Source organism: Sebastes umbrosus, chromosome 15 (assembly GCF_015220745.1).
Source record: "Sebastes umbrosus isolate fSebUmb1 chromosome 15, fSebUmb1.pri, whole genome shotgun sequence".
NCBI lineage: Eukaryota > Metazoa > Chordata > Actinopteri > Perciformes > Sebastidae > Sebastes > Sebastes umbrosus.
The window spans coordinates 10,190,937-10,214,721 of NC_051283.1; the positions used below are offsets into that span (position 1 = coordinate 10,190,937).

At 40.1% G+C, this 23,785-nt stretch overlaps 1 protein-coding gene across 1 annotated transcript in view; it reads left to right on the forward strand.

Moving 5' to 3' along the window:
* Nucleotides 1-23,057, forward strand: part of lpcat1 (lysophosphatidylcholine acyltransferase 1) — a 27,759-nt gene extending 4,702 nt beyond the window's left edge. The window contains exons 2-14 of the mRNA XM_037796043.1: nt 7,217-7,356; nt 8,075-8,289; nt 9,294-9,406; nt 9,572-9,632; nt 15,147-15,205; nt 16,821-16,855; nt 17,187-17,241; nt 18,432-18,514; nt 18,634-18,759; nt 20,401-20,554; nt 21,986-22,084; nt 22,167-22,308; nt 22,901-23,057. Of these exons, the coding sequence (XP_037651971.1) occupies nt 7,217-7,356; nt 8,075-8,289; nt 9,294-9,406; nt 9,572-9,632; nt 15,147-15,205; nt 16,821-16,855; nt 17,187-17,241; nt 18,432-18,514; nt 18,634-18,759; nt 20,401-20,554; nt 21,986-22,084; nt 22,167-22,308; nt 22,901-23,037 (1,419 nt within the window). The 3' untranslated portion in view covers nt 23,038-23,057. The remainder of the gene's footprint in view (nt 1-7,216; nt 7,357-8,074; nt 8,290-9,293; nt 9,407-9,571; nt 9,633-15,146; nt 15,206-16,820; nt 16,856-17,186; nt 17,242-18,431; nt 18,515-18,633; nt 18,760-20,400; nt 20,555-21,985; nt 22,085-22,166; nt 22,309-22,900) is intronic.
* Nucleotides 23,058-23,785: the final 728 nt, after the last annotated feature.

Consider the following 23,785-nt stretch of genomic DNA (forward strand, 5'->3'; position numbering starts at 1 on the left):
TGAATGGTGAACATCATGCAAACATGGCTGCCAACTCTCCAGCTCTCGCCAGCTTGCAGACAAAAAATACCTGCGACATTCGATAGAGCTGCAATATCCAGAGACCGGATGGGGGCCCTTCTCAAATCTTAAATAATTCTCGATAAATTACAGATATTTTGGGCTCGTTCAGTATTAAAACCTCATCTACTGGTGCATCTATAAAGTGCTGCAGGAATGAGTCCTAAAACCCAGAAATGAGTTAACATTTTAGCACTTCCGGTTCCCTTGTCTCGAAGTCAATATGTTTTTTGAATGGGTTTTTTAGTTAGATGCTTGAAATAAGGTCTGTGGAGATTTTAATGTTTTGTACTACGACATAAAAATACATCAGAAAATATCCCGACCGTGAATTTTGAAGCTTTTACATGTCTTAAAAAAGGGCGGTTGCTAACAAGTGGCTAAATGAGACTATACTAAACGTCATCACGCCAACTTGTCCGCCTTTACAGCTTCCGTTACTCGCGTTCATGTGACCGCTGTGTAGTTTGTCTAATAGCCTAACGTTAGCTTTTTACTTCTGACGATTGCATTGCATGCTTCAGAAATCGTAAAAGTGGTGTTTATTTGTGAAGATTATCTTGCGTGTAAGTATTATAAACGTTTGATTGTCACAGAGTTTCTTTTCTCCAATAATCCAAAAACCAAATGAAACAAATCCCATTGGCTTTTTTTTTTCAAGAGAACCAGTGTGATGCTAACTTCCTGGTTGACCTACATAAATATGTCATCTCTGCAGCACTCTATTGGTTGTTGTAGATAATAGTGTCAGCTAGATTCCTTTACAAACATATTTTTAAAAATCTGTAGTATAAAGATAAAGAGTAGAGTGTAAAGATATTGCAAATTTCACCAGCACACATTTTTTTCTGTTTGACTTATATAATAGGTGTGACACATTCTTCTGCTTTTTGACTGGGTGGACTGCATGCTTGTCTTCTCTACTCGCTGCCTGACACACAGCCCAAACCTGTACACCGCCCAACAACATGACAAACAGGTTGAGAGCTTCCTGGGCACCCACGTGGAAATCAGAGCACACTTCCCTTGGCTCATTGAAAACAATTAACCCAGAGCAATTAGCATCCACTGCAGGGTGTATAGTAGAGCACTTAAAGGTGTGCTGGGCCACATTGCACAGGGGAGTTGTGTGTTGTGCGGCGTAGCTATGGAAAACTATGCAATAGTGCAGTCAGTCAGTGTCAGTGCAGGTCCAATACATAGAATAGTACAGCATATAATAAGATAATATGGTTTTATGTTACATTTTCAGCCTGTAAAAGAAAGAACCTAGTACTGCTGTACTCATCCAAACGTTAAGTGGCATCATCCCCTATCAAGTACTGATCCAATACCAGTGTTTAATTAATAAGCTGTATGCCTCACTGTGTGGAAGTGACTGGGATCCGTCTTTTATGTGTAAGGCAACATCAGGCCTGACGTAAACATTGCTTTCCTAACTTTGTAGAACAAAATGTAACAAATAAATACATAGATCTAAATTTACTGAATTGTTATTTGTTCTTAAATAAATACAATAAATCCAGCAACTTAGTAAAAAAATATTCAAAATTAACAGGAATTACAATTCAAGTGGAAACCTTATTAATTCAACAACAAATTGGTAAAAACTTAAACAGCAATATAAAATATAAACATAGAATTGAATTGAATAGATCGGCCACGTTGTCACTGATCCAGCTACAGTACATGTGTCAGTGTCGGCCCGATATCCGATCCAGTATCGGTGCATCCATAGTCTGTGGTTGGCTGCGCTATGTTTGTGTGGACTGAAAAACTGTATCTCGACAGCTTTTGCATGGTTGTGTCTAAAAGGGATCCTGGAAATTGCGAAATCTGATCTGAGAGCTGTAAAAACTTGCAAAAGCTCTTGCGAGACTCGCTGCCCAACGACCTATCCTAACCTTAACTATTCGAAGTCAATACCTAACCTTAACCATCTTGCGAGAGCTTCCCCAATTTGCTGTTTCCCTTCTTGACACAACCCTGTTGCATGGATTGCCATGGGACTTTGTACAGACACACATGGCCCCCAGAGGATGAATTGTACCAACTTTGGTGATCCCCTGACTTCCCCCCCGGCACCACCATGAGGTTGATATATATGGTTCAGAGTAGTGAAATATCTTGACACCTATTTGATGGATTGCCATGAAATTTGGTATAAATATTCAAGTTCCCAAGAGGACAAATCCCTCTGACTTTGGTGGTGCTTTAACTTTTCCTCCAGCACCACCACGAGGTTGACATTTATGGTTAAGAGTAGTGAAATATCTTGACAACTATTTGAAGGATTGCAATGAAATCTGGTACAAATATTCAAGTTCCTAAGAGGATAAATCATTGGTGGTGCTCTGACCTTTCTCTTCTAGCACCACCAACATGTCAAAGTCTTCACTTATTCAGTGAAATATCTCAACATCTTGATGGATTAGCACCAAATTGTTTTCCAGTCTTGTTTCCTAGACAATATATTCTACTGTCTTTGGCGATCTTCAGGCTTTCTCTGTAGTGCTATTGAGGTTGACATTTCTGTTATTTATTGAAATACCTCAATAACTGCTGGATGGATTGCCGTGACATTCTTGGTTGCCATGATGACGAACTGTAAAAACTTTGATCCCCTGGCTTTTCATCTAGCACCATCATCAGGTCAACATTTCATATTTTCGCTTCATGACCAAATACCTGCAAAACTGATAACATTAATATCAGCAAGGAGAGAATAAACATGCACATTCTCAAAATTGTTTGTGGTGCTGGGAGTAGATCCCCTCCAATATGTACTTTTTCAAAAAAAAAATGACTTGTTCCCGCACACACTTTTCTTTGCTTTATTCATCAACGTTTCGGTCAACAAGGACCTTCATCAGGACATTAACAAACGTTAATATCAGCCTCAGCTGAATTATGTGTTTCGTGCTAATTAGCAAATATTATGGTAGATGGTGAACCTTATACCTGCTAAACTTGTTTGCAGCCTGACAGAACTGCAGGCTTTACAGTCTTGTTTTCTCAGTATGTTAATGTACCCAGATACTATCTGTTCTCTTTAGTGTTAAGAGATACTGTAGCGTTTTCTAACCTGCACTTTAGAGATCACTTGTCAGTCAGGGTGTTTTTCTATTGGTGAGTTTTTGTAGGTGGTGCATACAGCATGTTTGTTCGGTTCAGTCAGGTATTTCAAATAAGGTTTAAGGTTTAAGAAATACCTAGATTATGTAACATAATTGAGCCATGTGTACATGCAGGAAGTGTGTGTTTAGAAAGTGGAAGTGCCCAGCTGGAGGATGGGCTGAGTGACTCTATGTCTTAATGGCCCATGACAGCTTAGTGTTGCCATACATACAGAAGGTGTGTGTTTGTGTATATGTATGAGGAGACAGTGGGGCCATCGTGGCTTAAGATTCTCCTGAATATTTTAACAGAACGGCCTAACAAATCACTGAACTTCACCCTCAGGTCGAAAGACATTCGCCGCTATTTGGTCTGTACAACCATTAGGAGCCGACAAAGGGACGTTTTCTTTGTGCCTTTGTAGCTTTTCTGATTTTACACTTACAGTTCTTAAGTAAATACTCTTAAGGTGAAATGGTGTTGACGATCTGGTGACTTTTCATCATAATTAATCATTTACTACCCTGTGGAGACCCAAAATGTTCAATATCAAATTAATAGATTATATATTAAGAAATAGATAATGGCACAAATATGTTATTATTATTATTATTATTGTGAAATAGTCTTTTATCTGCGATTGGCTCTTGCTTTCGTCTAAATGAGTGAACAGCTAACAGCATCTCTACCTCTAATTTGTTTGTCTGGATGGACAGACAAAGACTTTGTGATGAAAATTTGTATTGTGGAAAAAAATGGTAAAAGTTAGCAGAAAGTAGCATTGTTAAATGAAAACAGACTTTGGAAGATGGACATTTAAAAATATAAACTGATGGAATGAAATAAAAACGAAGAAGAAGTAGGATGAAATAAAGTTTAATAATAATGCTCAGCTGAGTCTTAAAAATGTATTGATTTATTTAAAAATGTCATAGTTATATTAATTAACCACAAACATCGGTGGGTTCATTGACTCTGGGTAGAAGTATTCTTGCTTATGACGTATCTTTTCTCACTATATTCTTTGTACACTACAAACCAATAGAGGGGCATTCCAGCTATTTAGCATTATAGTGGCATTAAAGGGGAACTCCACTGATTTTCAAAAACTTATGTCACACACTGCTTGTGTGGCATAAGTTGTTTAAAACACGTTTCATGTTTCAGAGGGAGCTGCGTGAAACCTGATAAGTTGGGTCAAGTGATGTCACTTCACCCAACTGTCAGTGGTTGAGTTGCATTGTGGGTAATTTAGGTGCCAGATTAAGCTCCAAAGCCAAGCTCCAAAAATAATTCAATACAATACAGTTCCCAAAAGTGCAACTCAATAGCGCCTTTTGTTAGACCTGCCCTACCTAGTAAATACCCACATTTTGCAAATCCTACGCCCAAGGTTTGTAACACAGGCTTTCTGTTAAAAAAGTCACAAACCAAATTTATTTATATTCTCTCAGATCTAAGAAAGTTATCTTCATAGCCACAGAAAACAATATAAAACAGTTAGGCTGAGTAAGTACTCCTTGTGACAACCATGCGTAAAAACCGGTGGAGTGGCACTTTAATGCACTGTGTCCAATCTTGCACAAAAGAGGAGGCTTTTGAGGGCTAAAATATAAGGAGTAGAGTAACAAATTATTGCACTCAGAGAATAACACTTTGAAGATACATGTTATATTAGAGGGAGGATGTGCGCTACAAGGGATCCCAGCACTGCAGACGTGTATTTTTACAGCGAATATCAAATCATCAGAGGAGGATGGGCCGGTGCTGTCATAAAACACTAGAAATTGCTCCCCTCTACCCCGCCCCAGCTCATTCTTATGCCACCTCCTGAGAAAATGTCAGCGGATCCTCCCAGATGGATTCGTTAAGCTCTGATGATGAGTGCACTGTGCGTCAGGCACTGGGGGTGGGAAGGCAAGGAGAGGCGTTAGAGCATCATAAATCTCCCCCATACTGTTTATTTATTAATACCGCCCTGCAGTGTGCACCTGGGCTCCTCCGTCGAGAGAAGCAGACAGGGAAGACGGGACAGGAGGGGAGGGGGGTTAGATATGATTCCCCAGAGTGGTCACAAAAAGCACATCAATGCAAAGTAGGAGGAAAACAGTCGAAGGGAGAACAGCATGATAAATGAAGGTGCAGCTGAGCAAATAGACACGGGGAGTGAAAGATTGATGGATGGATGGCTGGATGGATGGATAGTTGAGGAGAGGAAATCCTCCGGGATCCGTGATTACTGTAAGGGCAGGCCGGCAGGTTGGTGAGGGAAGATCGAACAGAGGTCGGACAAGGGGGAGGAGGGGGCTTAAAATGTCACAGTCTGAATTTACACTGGAGGCCGTGACTTTGTGACCCTGTTGGTACGTTTACACACACTCTCCTATTACACAGTAAGAGAAAAGGTATGACAGGTCAGTCAGCTGATCTCTTCCGGGGCACTCTGGCTTCAATGATCTGTATTTCAGTGACGAGACTTAAACTGTATGACCGAAGGTTGAACTTATCATACACTGTTTGCAAAGTCGCCTTATCTTTTTTCCCACCTTACTATTTATACAGCGAAACCTCACAGGTGTTGTGCAAAAGCCCCTGTCTGATAATACCAAACGGTCAGCAGACACTAACATTTCTGAACAAATAATGTATTGTTTGCAACTCGAGATGTAACGTCCTTCTAAAAAGGGTCCTGACAAGTTCTTACATTTGACCAACTATTTGATTGTGCTCACAAAAAAACATACACAGAAAGAACCATGACAAATATCTAATGAAAACAATAATACAATTAACAACACATTAATTCATAATTATTAGGGCTGTCGATCGATTAAAATATTTAATAACATGATTGGAGAGCCTTTTCCACTCTCCAATATCAACCTTTCCCATTATTTAAAGGTAAAAGATGGGACCTAGTAGTGTCAAGACACACAATATCAGGGTAAACCAATATAGGTATAACGAATCAGTTAGTTTTTTTTCTTTAAATGCAAAGAACAATTATGTTTGGACTTAAAGAGCAGTGGTTCCCAAGCTTTTTCACGTCAAGGACCGCTAAATTAGACCCCCGTTTGATAAGATTTTGTCCCAGGGTTTCCCATCGGATAGGATTTTTGCTTTATAGATGTTTTATTAAAGAAAGTGTATGAAACCCATGACCAAAATAGTCATACATTCTGTCATTGTGTTACTTATTGATGGAATTGTAGTGAAAATAAATGATAAATACCCCTTTTTGCTGGGGACCTCCTGGAACTCCTTCAAGAACCCCTGGGGGTCCCCGGACGCAAACAGCGCAACAGTGCAAACTACGGCGAAAGAGCTGACTGAGATAGCAGTGTTTACCTGAAGGGTTACTGGAGGGTTGGGGCTACGCTTCTGTGACGACGCCGTCGGTCAGGACGCAGAGCAGCGCCTGTCAGCTAGCCAGTTCGGGCACATTCACATGCACTAAAAACACCTGCAGCCGGTCTGGCTATGAAAACAAAGCGCGAAGAAGCTCCGATTACAACACACACACACACAGAGGGAGAACAACTTCATTCTCTGCTCAGGTAGACATTCCTCCTCTATATCTTAGGCAGCAGTTGCTTGATGCTATATTAATGCTCTGGATATTGAATTTAGCAAATTTAAAACTCCTCGTCCACGGGCTTTATGTGAAGCTGGAGCTTGGTGTTATTTGCGCAAAGGGTAATGATGTAGTATTGATAAATAAACATTTACATTTTGGATATATAAGCCTGTGAACTCCAGGGGTTCCTAACCAGGACCGTGTGATAAGAGCATGACTGTTGTTCCTTCCTGAAGACACATGTGGAATGTGGTTTTCCTCCTCTTGACCCTGTTGGACAGGGTGCAGGCATATTGTTCTGCCGTATAGGAATCTACACTATGTTAAATGACAGTTGGCTGTAAAGCTATAGGAGTGTCGAGCGACGGAGAAGTGAATGACGGGTTGTGAAAGGGCAGTGGAATGACAACAATGTGACCGCTCATATCTCTCCATCTCTATTCTCTCTCTCTCTCTCTTCAGATAGGACTGATGTCAGTCACAGTGTTTCCAGTGCGGTTGCTACTGGTTTCCTTCCTCATGCTACTGGCGTGGCCCTTCGCCTTCACTGCCTCCCTGGGACGCTCTGATTTTGTCATGGAGCCACAGTCGTGGTGGAGGAGGTGTGTGTGTGTGTGGTAAAGTGTTAAAGTGTTAAAGTGCTACTAAGACATACAGGACTACACAGAAATGTGTGAGAATTGCAGCATCCTGTAAATAGCATTATGATAAACAGATCCAAACAAACAAGCCCTTTGATAACCACAGTCTTGTATTAGGGCTGAGCGACTTTGAAAAAATATCTTATAGTGATTATTTTGACTGATTTTGCAATTGTAATATTAGAGGGAAAGATCATTTTATTCTCAATTTCATTGAAAAACTGAATATGATGTGTAAGCCAGGACATCTCTGCAGCATGACAATATTTAATTTAAAATGGTATTTTGACATTCGCCTTCCACAAATATAGCGCCTCCTGCGATCTGAAAATTACAAAAGGCCATATTGCTATTTCGATCTTATTTTTACTTAATTGTGCAGCCCAATCTGCTGATTGTTTATTGGTGAAAATTATGTATATGTCTGTTTATTTAATTTCATGAATATACAGTGTCCATAGGAGCTATATGAACATATTTAAAGTGAGAATTATCAGATTAAAGCAACCGGATTAACATGTCGATTTTGGATTTATTGTATATAAAACAGAAATAGATCTTTTGGCACCGATAAGCCTAAAACATTGTTTTCATGCTGAAATTGACTTTTTAAATTGTTAACCTTCGTTACAATAATGTGACTACACTTTGCATCAGCTGTCTGTGTGTCCTTTATCAGGTTCATAGACCTGAGTCTACGTGTGATCATGCGGGCCATGTGGTTTTGCGGAGGTTTCCATTGGATCAAGGTGATAGGGGAACGGGCGCCGCCCTCTGAAGCTCCCATCCTCACCATGGGACCACACTCCTCCTACTTTGATGCCATCCCAGTCACCATGACCATGTGCTCCATGGTCGCCAAACTGGAGAGCAGGAGCATTCCCGTCTGGGGCAGTGAGTAATACACTTCTTCCATCACCTCTTTGACCCTTAGATTTACCGAAAGAAATTTGTGTGCCATAATAACATAAAACATATTTGTCAGTTAATGCAAACTGCTGGTACATGGTTTAAAATGCTGTGTGGAAGTTACCAGACTGTAATATGAAAAGAGTTTAAAGCCAGACAAACTTTGAACTACCAAAATTAAAACATTTTATGCTCATTTTGAACTTCAGAATTACTGTATTATGTTGAATAACTACATTCAAACAATGTGAATCTGCTTTAGTTTTTCTTTAAGTTAAATGGTCTGGCTTAAAATATTTAGGGATTTGTATTGAATTAAATAATGAACAACAGTAGTTTCAAATCTGGTTTTCCAAATTAAAGTCCTCTTAATTTAGATTCAACTTTCTGAGACAGACAAAAACTACGCTGTGTCCCGGAGGTAGACACATGTTTTACTGCATTTAAGCATGAGGGTGCTGCAGATAACTATAGGACTACCACTAGGTGCCTGCATAGAGAATGAGTCCTATAACTCAGGTCTGTGCTCAGAATGATGCTCTCTGAGAAATGAATTAAAAAAATATTGAAAATCAAATAATCAATTTAATATACAGACATATAAATAATAAAGTGACAGATTTAAATGTTAAAATGTTGAATGTTAAAAAAAACTTTTTAGAAATACTATTTGCAGCACATGCACTCTAGTTTGAAACGTCAACTTTTGGAAGCATTGGAACAAAACACCAGGCTGGAAATTTGTGTAAACCCAATTTGCTCTTAATTAAAAAAAAAGAAGAGATATTTTTGTGAAAATCTGTAAAAGAATTCTTATTGAAACCGTGATCCTTTCGTGTGCATAATTCCTCCCTTTCTTTTTACCTGCTCAACATGCATCTCTGTGGCTCCATTAGCTTGTCTTCTAGTTGGAAAGTTCTGATGATGAACTTATAAACATTTGTTCTGACATACATCCTAAATCTTTGTCTTCACCCTCGTCCTCCCAGCTCTGATCAGCTTCATCCGGCCGGTGTTTGTGTTTCGCTCGGATCAGGACTCCAGAAGAAAAACAGTAGAGGAGATCAAGCGGAGAGCCCAGTCTGGAGGGGAGTGGCCTCAGGTAACATACATGAAGCTGCACTTAAAGCCATATGTACACACAGAGAAACAACTGATTTAACTTCAGCTCACATGAATCAAGGGCAATTTAAAATAATAATCAAGAGCCAGATACATCTGTTTTTGTGTGTGTGTTTGTACCTTAATGTGTGTTTATTTGTTCTAGATCATGATATTCCCAGAGGGGACGTGCACCAACAGGTCGGGGCTCATCTTATTCAAGGCTGGTATGTGTTCAGTCCCCTTTCTGGCCTCATGAAACCAGGTGGAAGGTAGCCGTGTGTGTGTGTTTCCTCTTAACTTTAAAGGACCAGTGTGTAGCATTTAGCAGGATCTATTGGCCGAAATGGAATATAATATTAATAACTATGTTTTTATTAGTGTATAATCACCTGAGTCATTATGTTTTCATTACCTTAGAATGAGCCGTTTATATCTAAATAGGGAGCGGGTCCTCTTCATGGAGTCGGCCGCCATGTTTTATACAGTAGCCCAGAACGGACAAACCACTGTTAACTTTTCCTGCTTAGGCCGGTGTCGATAACATTACTCGCTCCGGAGTTAACCCCCGCTGTCACTCCACTCAGCCGCTTTGAAACAAGACACGGGAATCCTCTGTTGGTCTTGAGGAGCTGCAGCATTTATTTCTCCACAAACTGCAACTTCCACTGTACATTCACTTGATATTCTCAAAGCTAAACTAACTCTGTCCTCTGCTCCACTCTGCTCACTTGTTTGCTCAACACATTTTATTATATCAGAGCTGCTTGTGTGGACTCTAAGGACTAAGGAACAGCAGGTAGCAGGCAAAAGTTTCCCACGTCGGACAATTACCAACACGCAGCACACTTAATCCACACTTGATGCACACTTCTAATTCAGCTTCAAAGCAGTATTCAGAGCTAAGTGTATCCCTCAATTCAGCGCGGCCTGTTGTCCCAGAAATAATTGCGATAAACGTTTTTATTATTGTCATTTTAAGACCATTTTATGCCACTGATATAATGATAATATAATAGAATAAAAATGCAGCACCCTTTCAAAGAGCAATGAACTTTTAATTCTTAAGAATATTCAGACATTGGAATTGAAATGTGAAAAAAAGACATTTAAATATTCTAAATAAATAAAACATAAATAAAATAAAATGGCACAAACAAAACAATAAACAATAGACTCTCTGGCTCTATTAACAAAAATGCCTGTGCAATGCCCACGCTTTTAGTGAACTTCTTATGTAAATAAACATGGGACAGGTTTAACAGGGATATCTTTATTAATCAAGCGTGTCCTAGTGAACTTTAGTAAACTTTCACATGCTTGTGTTTTTAACAGGCACTTGGCCACTGTGGCATATACTAGTAATACATCACACAAGTATGTGGCGGTACTGAGTGTGGCAGCTGCCCATTCTCTGGTGCTTGCTGTTGTTTACCTTTTCCCTGGTGCTTTTTTGGTGGAATTGCTGAGTGATTGGAGGGTTATTCAGTTCACCTGTTGCGCAGGGTGTGGGGAGTGGCTCTTAAATGATAATTGAGAGCAGCAATAAGCACCTAAACATCCAAATGCAGGTAGCATAATTGAAGGGTATTTATTTTGTTTCCCCAACTAGGATAGTCAACACTCTCAATAAGCAAAACACAAAGAGCACAGAATATCAAGAGGGCCTAAAACCAACCAGAGTTTCTGGCTTGGCTGATAACATCTGTTGCAATTAGTGAAGGAGAGATCAGAATGACACTGGGTGTGCAGTCGTCACACCCTGATTGGCCAAGAGGGGAATGCACCAAGCTGCTCTCAACTATCATTTAAGAGCCAGTCCCCACACCCTGTGCAACAGGTTAACTGAATAACCCTCCAATCCCTCAGCAATTCAACCAAAAAAACACCAGGGAAAAGGTAAACAACAGCAAGCACCAGAGAATGGGCGACTGCCACAAGTAGACACTTGATTACTTGCGAATACTGCACCCTGGAGCTTTATTCTTATTCAACCTACACATAACTCCAGAGGTGTTTTTATGTATTTACTTACAGGTGATGAGCAGAACAATATTAATACATAGCCATTATTCAATGGGTTAGGAAGGAAACCAACTTCTTTTTTGTCCAGTGGCTCAAGTTGTTAATAATAGGGCTGTCCCGAATAATATTTTTTGGTCTCCGAAGCTTCGGTGAGAAATATTCAACGGTATTCAAAGCTTCGCGGCATGTTCTTCTGTCTGTCTGTCTGTCTCCATCTCCCCCGTTTCAGTGCCCGGGACAGTGACGCTGCCGCACTACTGCGCACACACACACCTCGACATACAACAAATAGCGATATCCGCCTGGGAATAACTCATAATAATTAATGATGAATATGAATAATGTATAATGATGTGGGATTATTCATTATTTCATGAGCTATATGAGTGGTTCCCAAGCCTTTTCTACAGGGGCCCCCTTTTGTAGATAAAACATATTTTCAGGCCCCTCCCCCCAGGCCAGTGCAGAACCAGGCATCATTAATATTTAGCCTCGCTGCGTCTTCCCTTTTATAACTCTGGGCCCCCCTTGGGGGTCCCGCCTCTATATTGAGATGTATACATTATTAGTACATACTTATATTAAGAAAAAGAAAAAGAAAATAACCCAAAGCATTCGAAAACTGATTTGGAGGTCGATTACCATGGCAACGGTCGAAGCATCGAAGTATTCGGGTCAGTCCTAGTAAGGATATACTAAAAATTATTACATAATTATACATAATAAATTATTATGAGCTACCTGAAGTCAAAATGAGGGTTGTTGTTCTCCAGAGTAGCTGATACAATCATATTCCAAACCACAGCTCAGAAGAGTATTTGAATGTGGTTCTTGGTAACATCCAGCCGAGGGTGCGCCTGTCTGTTAATAGAGAGCCTTTGTAGGATCCCTTTGTTTAGTATTCATTTAATTCCGTGTGCCTGGAGTTGACGGCATAGCTGCCAACTCCAGGTGTAGCTGTCTGGACAAGTTAATTTTCTGTTGGCCAAGCAGGTTTGGGTTTCAGTGTCTTGCTTAGGGACACCTCAGCAGGACACAGAACTGTTGCACCCATGTTTTGGGGGCTTGTTTTTCTGCTCACATCCCGTTTGTGTTATGCTGTCAGCCATTGTTCCCTGCCTGCTCTGTCTAATCCCCTTTCTTCCAGTCTGTAATTCTGTCATTCCCAGTAAGCCCTGTTGGTCACACTCTGTCCTGCATTGGTTGTGTGTGTGTCTGTGTGTTTGTCCAGCGTGATCTGTCTGTTGTGTGTTAGCAGTCCTCTCTGGATGTGTCTCCTCTAGTTATGTCTCTTCACTGGTTCCCAGCACAACAGAGCGACAGTGTTTGTGTGTGTGTGTCTGTGTGTTTTTTTTAAAAGTGCATGGTGCCACCTGTGCAGATGCCTCCAGTACTTTTGTCGTTTTCAAAAGGCCTTTTTCATAGAGCCGTCACTTTCATGTTCTTCCTCCTCTCCTTGTGGGTCCCCTTACTATAGTCACATTATTCAGTGGGTATAGACAGTGATCGATCTTTCACAGTCTCATGTGCAGCTATACCAATATGTAGGGCCAATATTGTTCTGTTAAAAAATAGATATCAGCCAGTCATCTAATTTTTTCAGTTTGATGATGGAGGTTTCTCGTTGACTATAGCTGCTCTATTTTACATGTTTTTCTATCATTCCACCACCTACACAGGTGTTGTGTTAAGGTGGTAGTGAAACCAGCTTCACCCTGCCTTAAGGACCTATTCATTATATGCATATTTACACATATTTAAGCTAGGTGTTATATGATTATTTTGCAGCAGCTTTCTGGCCGTCCAATCATAATTAATTTTACATTACTTGTAATTTTAATTTTTAATTTGTCGTGTAGTTTTGATAACTTTACATCTTGTTGCACTGCCCCCAAGTGGCCAGAAAAAAACAAACAATTAAGCCTTTAAGGTGTAAGCCTTAGATCCTCTTTACACCTGGCATTAAAATGCGTATTGTATCTAGATATGATTTAACCTGATTACCTTTAAACCTGGTATTAATATGTGTCTCCTGTGTCCACATTGACCCCCTTAACACCTGGCATTGAAGTGCATTTTAGGTGATCAGATTGCAATCGGATGGTGCTCGACAACATGAAAGTACAGGTGTAAATCCACATTGAGGACAGATTGTGATCTGATCGGACAAACCACCTCCAGGGACGCATTGTGACCACATTGAACAAGAGTGTAAATGCAATCACATCCACATATAACAACTACGTGGGCGGAAATACGGCTGTACCGGTCAACCCTGGTAGTATTCTGCAGCGAATATTCGAAGCTTCGGCCTGGTGTGTGTATGTGTAGGGGGCAGGACTCGACATGCAGCGCGCTCCCAGCTCTCATCCAGTCACTGGACCGCCATGACCAGAGAGATCATCGCCACCGCTCTGTGTGTACACAGCGTCTCCTCTCCTCATCCCTCTGTGTGTGCGAGTGTAGACGTACCTCAAAGTCATGTTTGCGGGCCCTCTCCCCCTAAATGACGGCGTTTTGAGGCGCATTACGCACCGCCTCTCCAACAGTGCCCCGACTGTAAGCCTGTTCACTGTGCAGCCTTCCTCTCAGCCCTTTCAGACAGAGCAATCAGTCTCAATCGAAACTCAATGTGGACACTGGACACTGTAATCAGTTTAAATCATATCTAGATACAATCTGGATATGAGACACATTTTAATGCCAGGTGTAAAGGAGGTGAGTGTGAACCGATTGGAAACTGATTGCTCTGTCTGAAAGGGCTGAGAGGAAGCCCCTGGAGGCTACATTACTCACGGGTTTGCAGCCGGGCACTGCTGGACAGGTGGTGTGTAATGCACGAGGACATCACGGCTCAAAACGCTGCCGTTTAGGGGAGAGGGCCCGCAAACAAGACTTTGAGGTACGACTACACTCGCGCATACAGGGACAGGATGAGGAGAGGAGACGCTGAGCGCACACAGAGTGGTGGTAGTGATCTCTCTGAGCTCACTGCACACCCGACAGAAGCTTGAATATTCGCTGTTGATTACTACCGAAGCTGTGGTACTCGGGACAGCCTTAGCATTACGTATTTCCGCCCACGTAGTTGTTGTATGTGGACTGAAAACACAATTGCATTTACACTTGTGTTCAATGTGGTCACAATGCGTCCCTGACCACCTCCAGAGGTTGTTTGTCCGATCGGATCAAAATCCATCCTCAATGCATTTTGGGTGCATTTACACCTGTACTCTCATGTGGTCAAGCACTATCAAATTGCAGTCCGACCACCCTGAACACATTTTAATGCCAGGTGTAAACGGGGTCTTACTCTCATTAGTAATATCCGTATCCCATTTTCTATCTATTCAAAGCTCACACAGTTGCTTGAATAGGACTCTGTCCAATAATAAATACTGTATGCAGCTTCCATCAGCTCGTCTGTCATCAGCAAGACATTAAAGAATCTCAATAGAGAGCTTGTCTGCCCGGGCTGGAGGTTATCCTGAGGTAGCAAGCTTAGTTGTCACTCATCTAAACCAGTACACGACTCAGCCCAGTACGTTTTTCTGTCTCTTTGTTGTGTTCGTCAGTTAAAATCTGTTGCCAAAAAAATTTAGCACTTGGGTAATTACATTTTTGCTAATATTATGAACATGTAGTTATTGAATAAAAATTTTCTTTTTCTCTTCTGTTGTCGTCTCACCACTGCCCACCTATCTTGTCTTTCTCAGGTGCTTTCATACCAGGACTCCCAGTGCAGCCTGTGGTGCTGCGCTACCCAAACAAACTGGTAAACACACTTTCTTTTCATCTTTTTGACACCTGCTTCATACCTGTAACCGTGGACATAGTTCAAGTTTAGAGCCTGACTCCAGCTGTACATACGCCATGTACACAAACCTACACATACTGACACATCTGGCTGTGATGTAATGGTTTCATTCCCCCCATGTTAGTGTGTGTACTCTTCTTGTGTTGAATGACTTCTAGTAGGATGATATTTCATCCCCTTCTTTCTCTCTTAGTATCTCTCTCTCTCTCTCACATACACACACACCACACACACAGGTGTCATGTCTCTCTCTCAGCACCTCTCCTCATTTTCTCATGAATTATGCAGTTCTTATTACCTAGTTTTTCTTGTCTGTTTCCCCAAAAAAGCTTTTGTCACTGTTTCCCTTTGTGCTGAGTTTAGTCACTGTGCTGACTTCAGTGACAACGTGGCAGTACAAGGCAGTTAAGTGAGGCAAAGAAAACCTGAATAACGGTCCTTATTTCAAACCCAGCAGAAGAAGTGTTTCCATTCCATCTGTTTCCATCTGTTCATTTAGCCGTGGAGAAACGTTGCAACTGGAAATGGAAACACCGGTTAATAATCCAGCCACGAACGTATCACACAGAATACTGATTGTTAGCGAGCCAAATCAAAAGCATTGCATAATGTTGTTGGACTCACGATGGACAGTTTTTTAAAAGTAGCAAAAGCTGTCTTTTTTCTTTTTTTTACTGCACACACTTCTTTGTCAAATCCTGGTGCCTGCATTACCCATAATGCACCTCAACTGCTGAAGGTTAGGTTGAAGATTCAAGTATGTTATACTAGGAGCGACTAATGTAGCATCAATCAACTGGCCTCAAGTAGTGATGAGGAGCAGGTTGCAAAGAGGTCAGTTAAAGCAGCAGTAAGTAGAATTGGAGCAAATATGAGTAAACAAAAGTTATTTTTATAAAACGGTCACTACATCCTGACAGTAGTGCATGAGACAGGTAATCTGAAAAACAATCATGTGCCTCTGGGTCCTCCGGTGTCCTCCGGTGCTCCTAATGGCATCTGAGCAGCTGTCAGTCACTCGCAAACTCCGATCAAACGGTCAAACTAGGCAGCGCTGATCAAATATGAATCAATATTCTGTTACTGTAATGCCTATTTCTCGCCTCGAATGTTTTCAGAAACATCTTGTTGAGGAAATACCAAGCACCGCCCACCAGCCAGAGCAAACTTTCTCATTTTACAGCTAAACAGTACTCATCAAGATGTTTCTGAAAACATTTTACAACAAGTTTTTCTTCAAGAACTCAAGGTAACACAGGGTGAGTAATTGATATACAATTGGTCATTTTGTGGGTGAGGTATTCCTTTAAGTAATGTAGAACACTCAAACAGTCAAAGTGTAATTTGAGATACTGGCTAAAAAAGTGTTGCAGCATTATCAGAACAAATCAGTATGTCAGTATTAAGGCCTTAATCAGCAGTATTATTATAAAGTGTGTTGGGTCTTCAGCCTTACTTCACCCACAGACACACAACTGAGGAAAATAACAATCAGCAGTTCCAGGAAGTTAGAGAAGTTGTAGGAAATTGACCTTGTCTTGAGCCATTTCCTCTTTCTCCGCCCTCTCCACAGGATACTATTACATGGACGTGGAAAGGTCCCGGAGCGTAAGTGTTTGTCTTTGTCTCACACACCTACGCTCTTACATACACCACTAACACACACACACACACACGCACACACGCACACACGCACACACACACACACACACACACACACACACACACACACACACACACAGCTTCTACTGCCCTCAGCTAAGTATGTAGTTAAAACACCAGTGACCTCTTTTCCATTAAGAATGAACACGGTAAGACGCTGTAGGGAAAACCTCCATTATCTCCCGTCTTGTCTCCATCCATTATATTATTATATATATTTTATTTTCTCTTCCTGATCTCGTCATGTATAGACAAAGCCAACTCTTCTGTGTTCCAGGTTCAAAATCCTGTGGCTCACTCTGTGCCACCCTCATAATCCCATGGAGATAGAGGTGAGTGGTTTAGTAAACCAGAAGTCAGTAAAACTTTATTTACTTTTTCATCACAGTATCTTCAATCTTCTTACCAAACTGAGAGAAATATTCACTTAAAATATGTAATGAATGTGATTTTCTGTTATTCCATATTTATTATGTCATATAGCGGATCAGTACACAGTTTCGTGACAAAACAACTGCATTAAAGGTGCAGTGTGTAACATTTGGTGACATCTAGTGGTGTGGTTGCAGATTGCAACCAACTGAGTACCCCCCGCTCACTCCTCCCTTTCTAAGACTGCGGTAACGTGAGCCGCCGAGTGCAAAACCGTGGTAACGCCGTTTGCCTCGGTCAGTGGCCGTCCTTACTATGATAACAGAACTTTAGGAGCAACGGAAGTCAGACGGCGGCCCAAGCCCCCAAGAAGTGTGCCAGGCATTGAAGCATTTTTTTGTAGTGGCCAAACGGTGGAATTACAACCTCCAGCTCTGTCACGTGATGTCATTGGGCCCAAAAATACTTTTTCCCATTGACTTACATTGGGAAAGAGATGTCTGTAACTCAGCGGATAATTTTTTATTTAGGTAAATCAACTTCCCAGTATGAACACTTGAATAGCCCTTATTTAAATCATTACGTCCTGAAAGTTGTAAAATGCACTAATAGCCGAATCCACAGTTATTTCCCTTCCTCTGTTCATGTGAATGAGCCCCAGACCGAGGCTGGACTGAGGGCTGGGAGGCGGGGTTAAAGGAAATGTTACAGCGCCTGCTCTATGGGCCCAATGGATGCAGAAGATCGCCGGATGATCTGGGTACTTTATCACCCGGCAGTCGAGCCATTTTGGCTTCATGCACCACTGAGCAACTCTCAAACGGAAGCCCGCCTCCAACACTGTATCCAGTTTTATTTTTACATCCATGGCGGTACCACAGTTTTGCACTCTGCGGCTCACGTTACCGCGGTTTCACAAGCATGTCGGAGAACTACGTTGGTCTTCAGGTAACATAAACCTGGACTCCGTGAGGAGGACCTGCTACCTGTTTAGATATGAAGGGCTCATTCTCAAAACACAATGATCCTTAGTTTCAGGTGATTATACACTAATGAAAACACAGTTATGAATATTATATTCCTTTTCTGCTAATAGATCCCCCCGAAATGTTACACAATGTTCCTTTAAGTTGACATTCTCTCTCTGTAGTACTTGCCTGTTTACACACCATCAGACGAGGAGAAGGAAAACCCTGCCCTGTTTGCCAACAATGTCAGAAAGCTCATGGCAAAGTAAGTGTGTGTTTGCATAAGTGTCTTTGATCAGCGTTTGATCATCCGCACATGCTTGTTTTGGATGTTAACAACACCAGTGTGAAGTTCCTCGTAAACCTTACCCTCCGTCCTGATAGGGCGCTGGAGGTGCCGCTCATAGACCTGTCCTTTGACGACTGTGAGATCAGCCTATCGCGGGGCCCGCTGGGCATATGTGACTACAGCAGCCTGCTCGAGTTCCACAAGCTGGTGTGCCGCTTGGGGTGAGTGAAGGGAGACTGGACCGACTGGTCGGATTGGGTGGAGGGTGGTTGGAAGAAACAAATGAAGAAAGCTTTGGCATTCTATAGCACATATGTTCTGCCAAGACTGAATATGTAAAGAAAATGCACAGACATTAGTTCTCTGCAATCAGGATTTATATCCAGGGGAGCCATTAAAATAGGGAAATTATCAGATATGTGTAAGCACATCATGTGATTATGTTGTTAATTAGAGAAGATATGAGTGGTGTAAAGATAAAGATCTGACAGGTTTTTTGATTAAAGAATATTTATAAAATCATCTGTTATTGTGTTTTTCTCATTTGAGCACATCAATGTTAAAGATACCCAAGGGGAATCCTTTTTTCACCTTGTTTGCTAATTAGCTCTAATGTGGGAACAATTATCTCATTAGAAATAAGCTGTATTAGTACTAGATGGGTAGGATGCATGACCATTCTTTTGATTATATACTGAGTATATACTGAATCTTTATAGTGAGTCTTATGATTCTGTCTGAAACATATGACTCACTTCATCATGTTTATGAAAACATAGAGACACTTTTCACCAGCTTTCTCTCTTCCACATGTATGTTTTAGGGCTGGGTGATATATCGATAATATATCGATATCATGATATGAGACTCGATGTTGTCTTTTTGATATCGTAATATGGCATAACTGTTATCTTTTCCTGATTTTACAGTAAAGTGATGTAATTTTCTGAACTTACCAGACTGTTCTAGCTGTTCTATTATTTGCCTTCACCTCTTTAGTCAGTATATACACCTTAATGGTAATTATTTATCTCAGTAAATATTTTGTAAAAGCACCAATGGTCAACCCTACAATAATGTCGCAATATCAATATCGCGGTATTTGGTAAAAAATATAATGATATTTGACTTTCTCAATATCGCCCGGCCCTATTATGTATTGCTTTGGAATTAAAATAATTGAACATGTTCCTAAAATAATAAGCTATTGTGTCAGTGTATAGTGCTCATAATTGTATTCACCGTTTATGGTTTATTGTCTCTGAAATCTGAATATAAACATGTGAGTTTCATGTACTGTATGTGTGCCATTTTAATGACATCAGAGTAAGACTCGATCTTTGTTCTGGATTTGGTTTCTCACAATTAGCACTTAACTCTTTATCATTATTATAAGTAAAGTAGAAAATGCCGTTCTTGCAACTTGTGGCCCATCATTAGTTAATATTTATTTTGAAAGGGCTTTTATGATAGGTACAACAGCCAATCAAGGAATCTGTCGAGTTGTGATAAGACAACATCTTGATAGAAGGAATATAAAGTCTTGCGGATAAATCTTTGATAGTTTGTACATTTAAAAAAAAAGTAGAATATATAAAAAAGTTCAAGGCAGAGGATAATAGTAGGCCAAATTGAGACAAGTCCAAGCCAAAATACTGTAGGTTTAAAACTAACAGACCCATGTAAGCCTGGGTGTGACGGCTGTAAACCCTGAACAGACGATAAAAAATTAATGCATTACTCACACTTTTTTTCTTTTACATATGTCCATCCATCTGCAAACCTTGTTTCCATATATGTCACACATGTGGTTAACAGTATGACTAACTTTGTATTTTCTCTGGTCCACTGTGTATTACCAGGCTGAGAGCAGGAAGGACAGAAGAAGGGCTGGAGGAGCAGGCCAGAAGAGTCATAAAGCTGCAGGGAGACAGGCTGAGTTTGGAAGACTTTGCTCAGTTCCTCAACCTGCCAGTTACAGACACACTCACACAAGTCCACAGCCTCTTTGACCAGGTAAACACAAACATATTCAAAGTACAATATAGTTATTTAAAACAATTTAAAAAAGAATAAAGGCAATTATGTATAATAATAGACAATGAGATCACTGGTCAAATTCTCTGATTCCAGCTTCTTAAATGTGAATATTACACCTCTAAGACAATAAACTGAATATCTTTGAGTTGTGGACAAAACAAGAAATTCAAGGACGTCATCTTGGGCTTTGGGAAACACTGATCAACATTTTTCACCATTTCTGACATTTTATAGACCAAACAACTAATAAATGAATCGAGAAACCAATCGACACATTAATCAACAATAAAGATAATCGTTAGTTGCAGCCTTATTGTATAGCAAGATGTTCCAAACATTGGGAGTTCTAATAAAAAATACTTAGTCATGTTTAGTTACCAGCCATATCTGTTAAAAGATGTTTATATGGAGCTGGAGGCCAGACCTCGCTGTGTGGTACAATTTAGCAGTTTAGAGATCCTAAAATCATAAAGAAGTTTCAAATATAGAAAAAGAAATATCACTTGGCAAAATATATCATGCAGAAATGGAAAAAAACGATCCACTCCCATCTCCAAAAGTGTAATTCATATACAATTGAATTAATATACTGTAGCTGGTGGATGAGCTTAAACCTCCCAGGTAAATGTAATTAAATGTAGGAAGTAGGTGAGATCATAACCAACAACTGTGATGGGGGAAATCTTTTGTTTTCTTTCATGAGAGGGTTCAATATGATGGGAATATAGCCATAAGAAGATATTCATAATAGCGCAAATATTTGGGCTGATGGTGTAAATGACTCTTGCAACACCTTGGTAGAGTTATTCCAGTTTTAGAAATCCCAGTTAGATCTGAGATGTTTTCTATTATTGCTTCCTGGACAGGTTTCTGATAACTTCACAGTGTCCAGACTGGAATTTATTAATTTTCAGTTGTAGTTTGGGTTTCTTACGTACTGTTTTTAGATCTTGTGTGTATGATCATATAAACAGGGCCGGTTTTTAGATGATCAATTCTCTACCTCTTTCTTAAAAGAGAGCATCAGCGTTTAGCGACGACACAGCGCCACTGATTCAAAGCACCCAAAGGTCTAAACTGCTGCTTTTACTTTCCTATCTTTTAGGTGACATACTGCAGGTTTCATGTGTGTGAACTGGTCTGACTGATCAGCTCCCCCTTGTGGAGAATAGGAAGCCTGCTAAATGTCAATATGTTTCAATATGTGTGATTGGGGGCTTTGCATTTAAACACAACCAAGCTAACTTTAACTTTTGGGTGAAAATGTGTTTTGAAATGCAAGATGTTCTTTGTTCAGTTAAATATTCATGATTTAAAGCTATAAATGCAAATCTGCAGCACATTTTCATACAGGATCACATTTGTTCCCTTTGCTACTTCTCCTTAATAAGATCATTTTGTTCCCAGCATGGAGACGGACAGATAGACATCAGACTCTATGTTATTGCTCTATCTACCGTTCATCGACCATCAAAGTCAATGGAGACCCTTAAACTGGCCTTTAAGGTGAGCACGTTTACCTCTAAATCTGGTTTGATTTAGGTTTTGTCGATGTCATTGCACTAAATATATATATGTTGTTGCGCAGATGTATGAGAGCGAGGAGGACGGGGACGTCCTAGAGGACGATATCGCTGCCATCTTGGAAATAATGTTGGGAGTGAAAAAGGTGGAACTTTCAGGTCTTTTTTTATCGCTCGACAGACCTGACACGGGGAAGATGACATATGGTGAGACTCAGCTTTTTGTCTTTCTACTTCACTCAAAATGAATTATGATACCTTTTGTACATATGAGACCACCGTGGAGATGATTGACAGCATCTATGAGTGTGTCCCCGCTTCCTCCGCACCGTCACCATCACATTTGATTTCTTCTTGGCTTTACTGAAGAGGATGCGTACCGTCTGTTGTGATTTTCCCGAGTTCTTTACATCCACCATCTGCCTCTTCTAGAAACTGTCAAAGCCTCTCCGTACACTCTCTCTTTCTTTTTTGTCCTATAAAGCAAATTTCTTCTTTTAACATAAAACAAATCCAGCAGATTTCCCCATCTGCATATAATGTAAAATGCAGTATACAGATGAATGGAAGCTGGTCTGGAATCATCATAGTAATTGTACTAATGCTTCTAAAGAAAAAACTACTAACATATTGTTGTTAAAATGCTACACATCAGTCCTTTAATTTAACATAAAAGCTTTATTCCCATCCCTTCTTTACCAAACAAATAAAAAAAAAGATATCAGACATTATAATAATGTAGAAGACCTCATATTCACTGACTGTATTAAAAACATTCAACACTTTTTATATGTTCCAGATGAACTTCATCATTTTATAGAGCAGCACCCACGCTTAGTCCAGGACTACCTCGATTTTGAAAACCATCCGCGCCAATTCTCCTCCTTCGGCCGACCTAAGAGCTGCAACGGCCAGAACCACAACAAAGACCAATAAAGAAATGGACTATAATGCAACCACTCTATTGACCCTCTCTATCTGATGTGAAGGCATCTCCAAATGCTGCAACTTTCCTACCACCTCTGTGCCTTTTTAAGTGCAGGTAGAGTATGAAAGTTGTTAGGAACGGTGAGGATGCATCAGTGCAGCACAGATCACTTATCTCAGTTCCGCTCTGAACTTTTTTTTTGCCTTCCTATGCATTTTTGTCCTCATTATGATACAAAGAAACATGTTTTGTTTTTTTGCTCTGCAAATGTATTATTTATTTTTACATTTATTTTCTTATGTATGACGTACATATATTTAAGAAATTAGTTGATAAAAAGAAGGGTATTTTTTTTATGGATCTCAGGCAAATGGACACTAGCACACTGACCTATCCTGCTGCTCTTCATATACATAGAAGGGTAAAAAAGGATCAGGATATGCATCATGCTGCCATTCTATAAGACAGATAAAACACCAAACTATTTAACAAATACCAAATCTGCCACGTAATCCAGAGAAATCATGATTTATTTAAAGCTGCTATGTCACTGCCATATATATATATATATATATATATGTATATATATATATATATATACATATATATATATATATATACATGTATATATATATATATACATACATATATATATATATATATACATACATATATATATATATATAAGATCATTTACAACCCTTTGCAAAAAAGGGGTTGACAGCTGACAAGGACCAGGAAGTGACTTATTATATG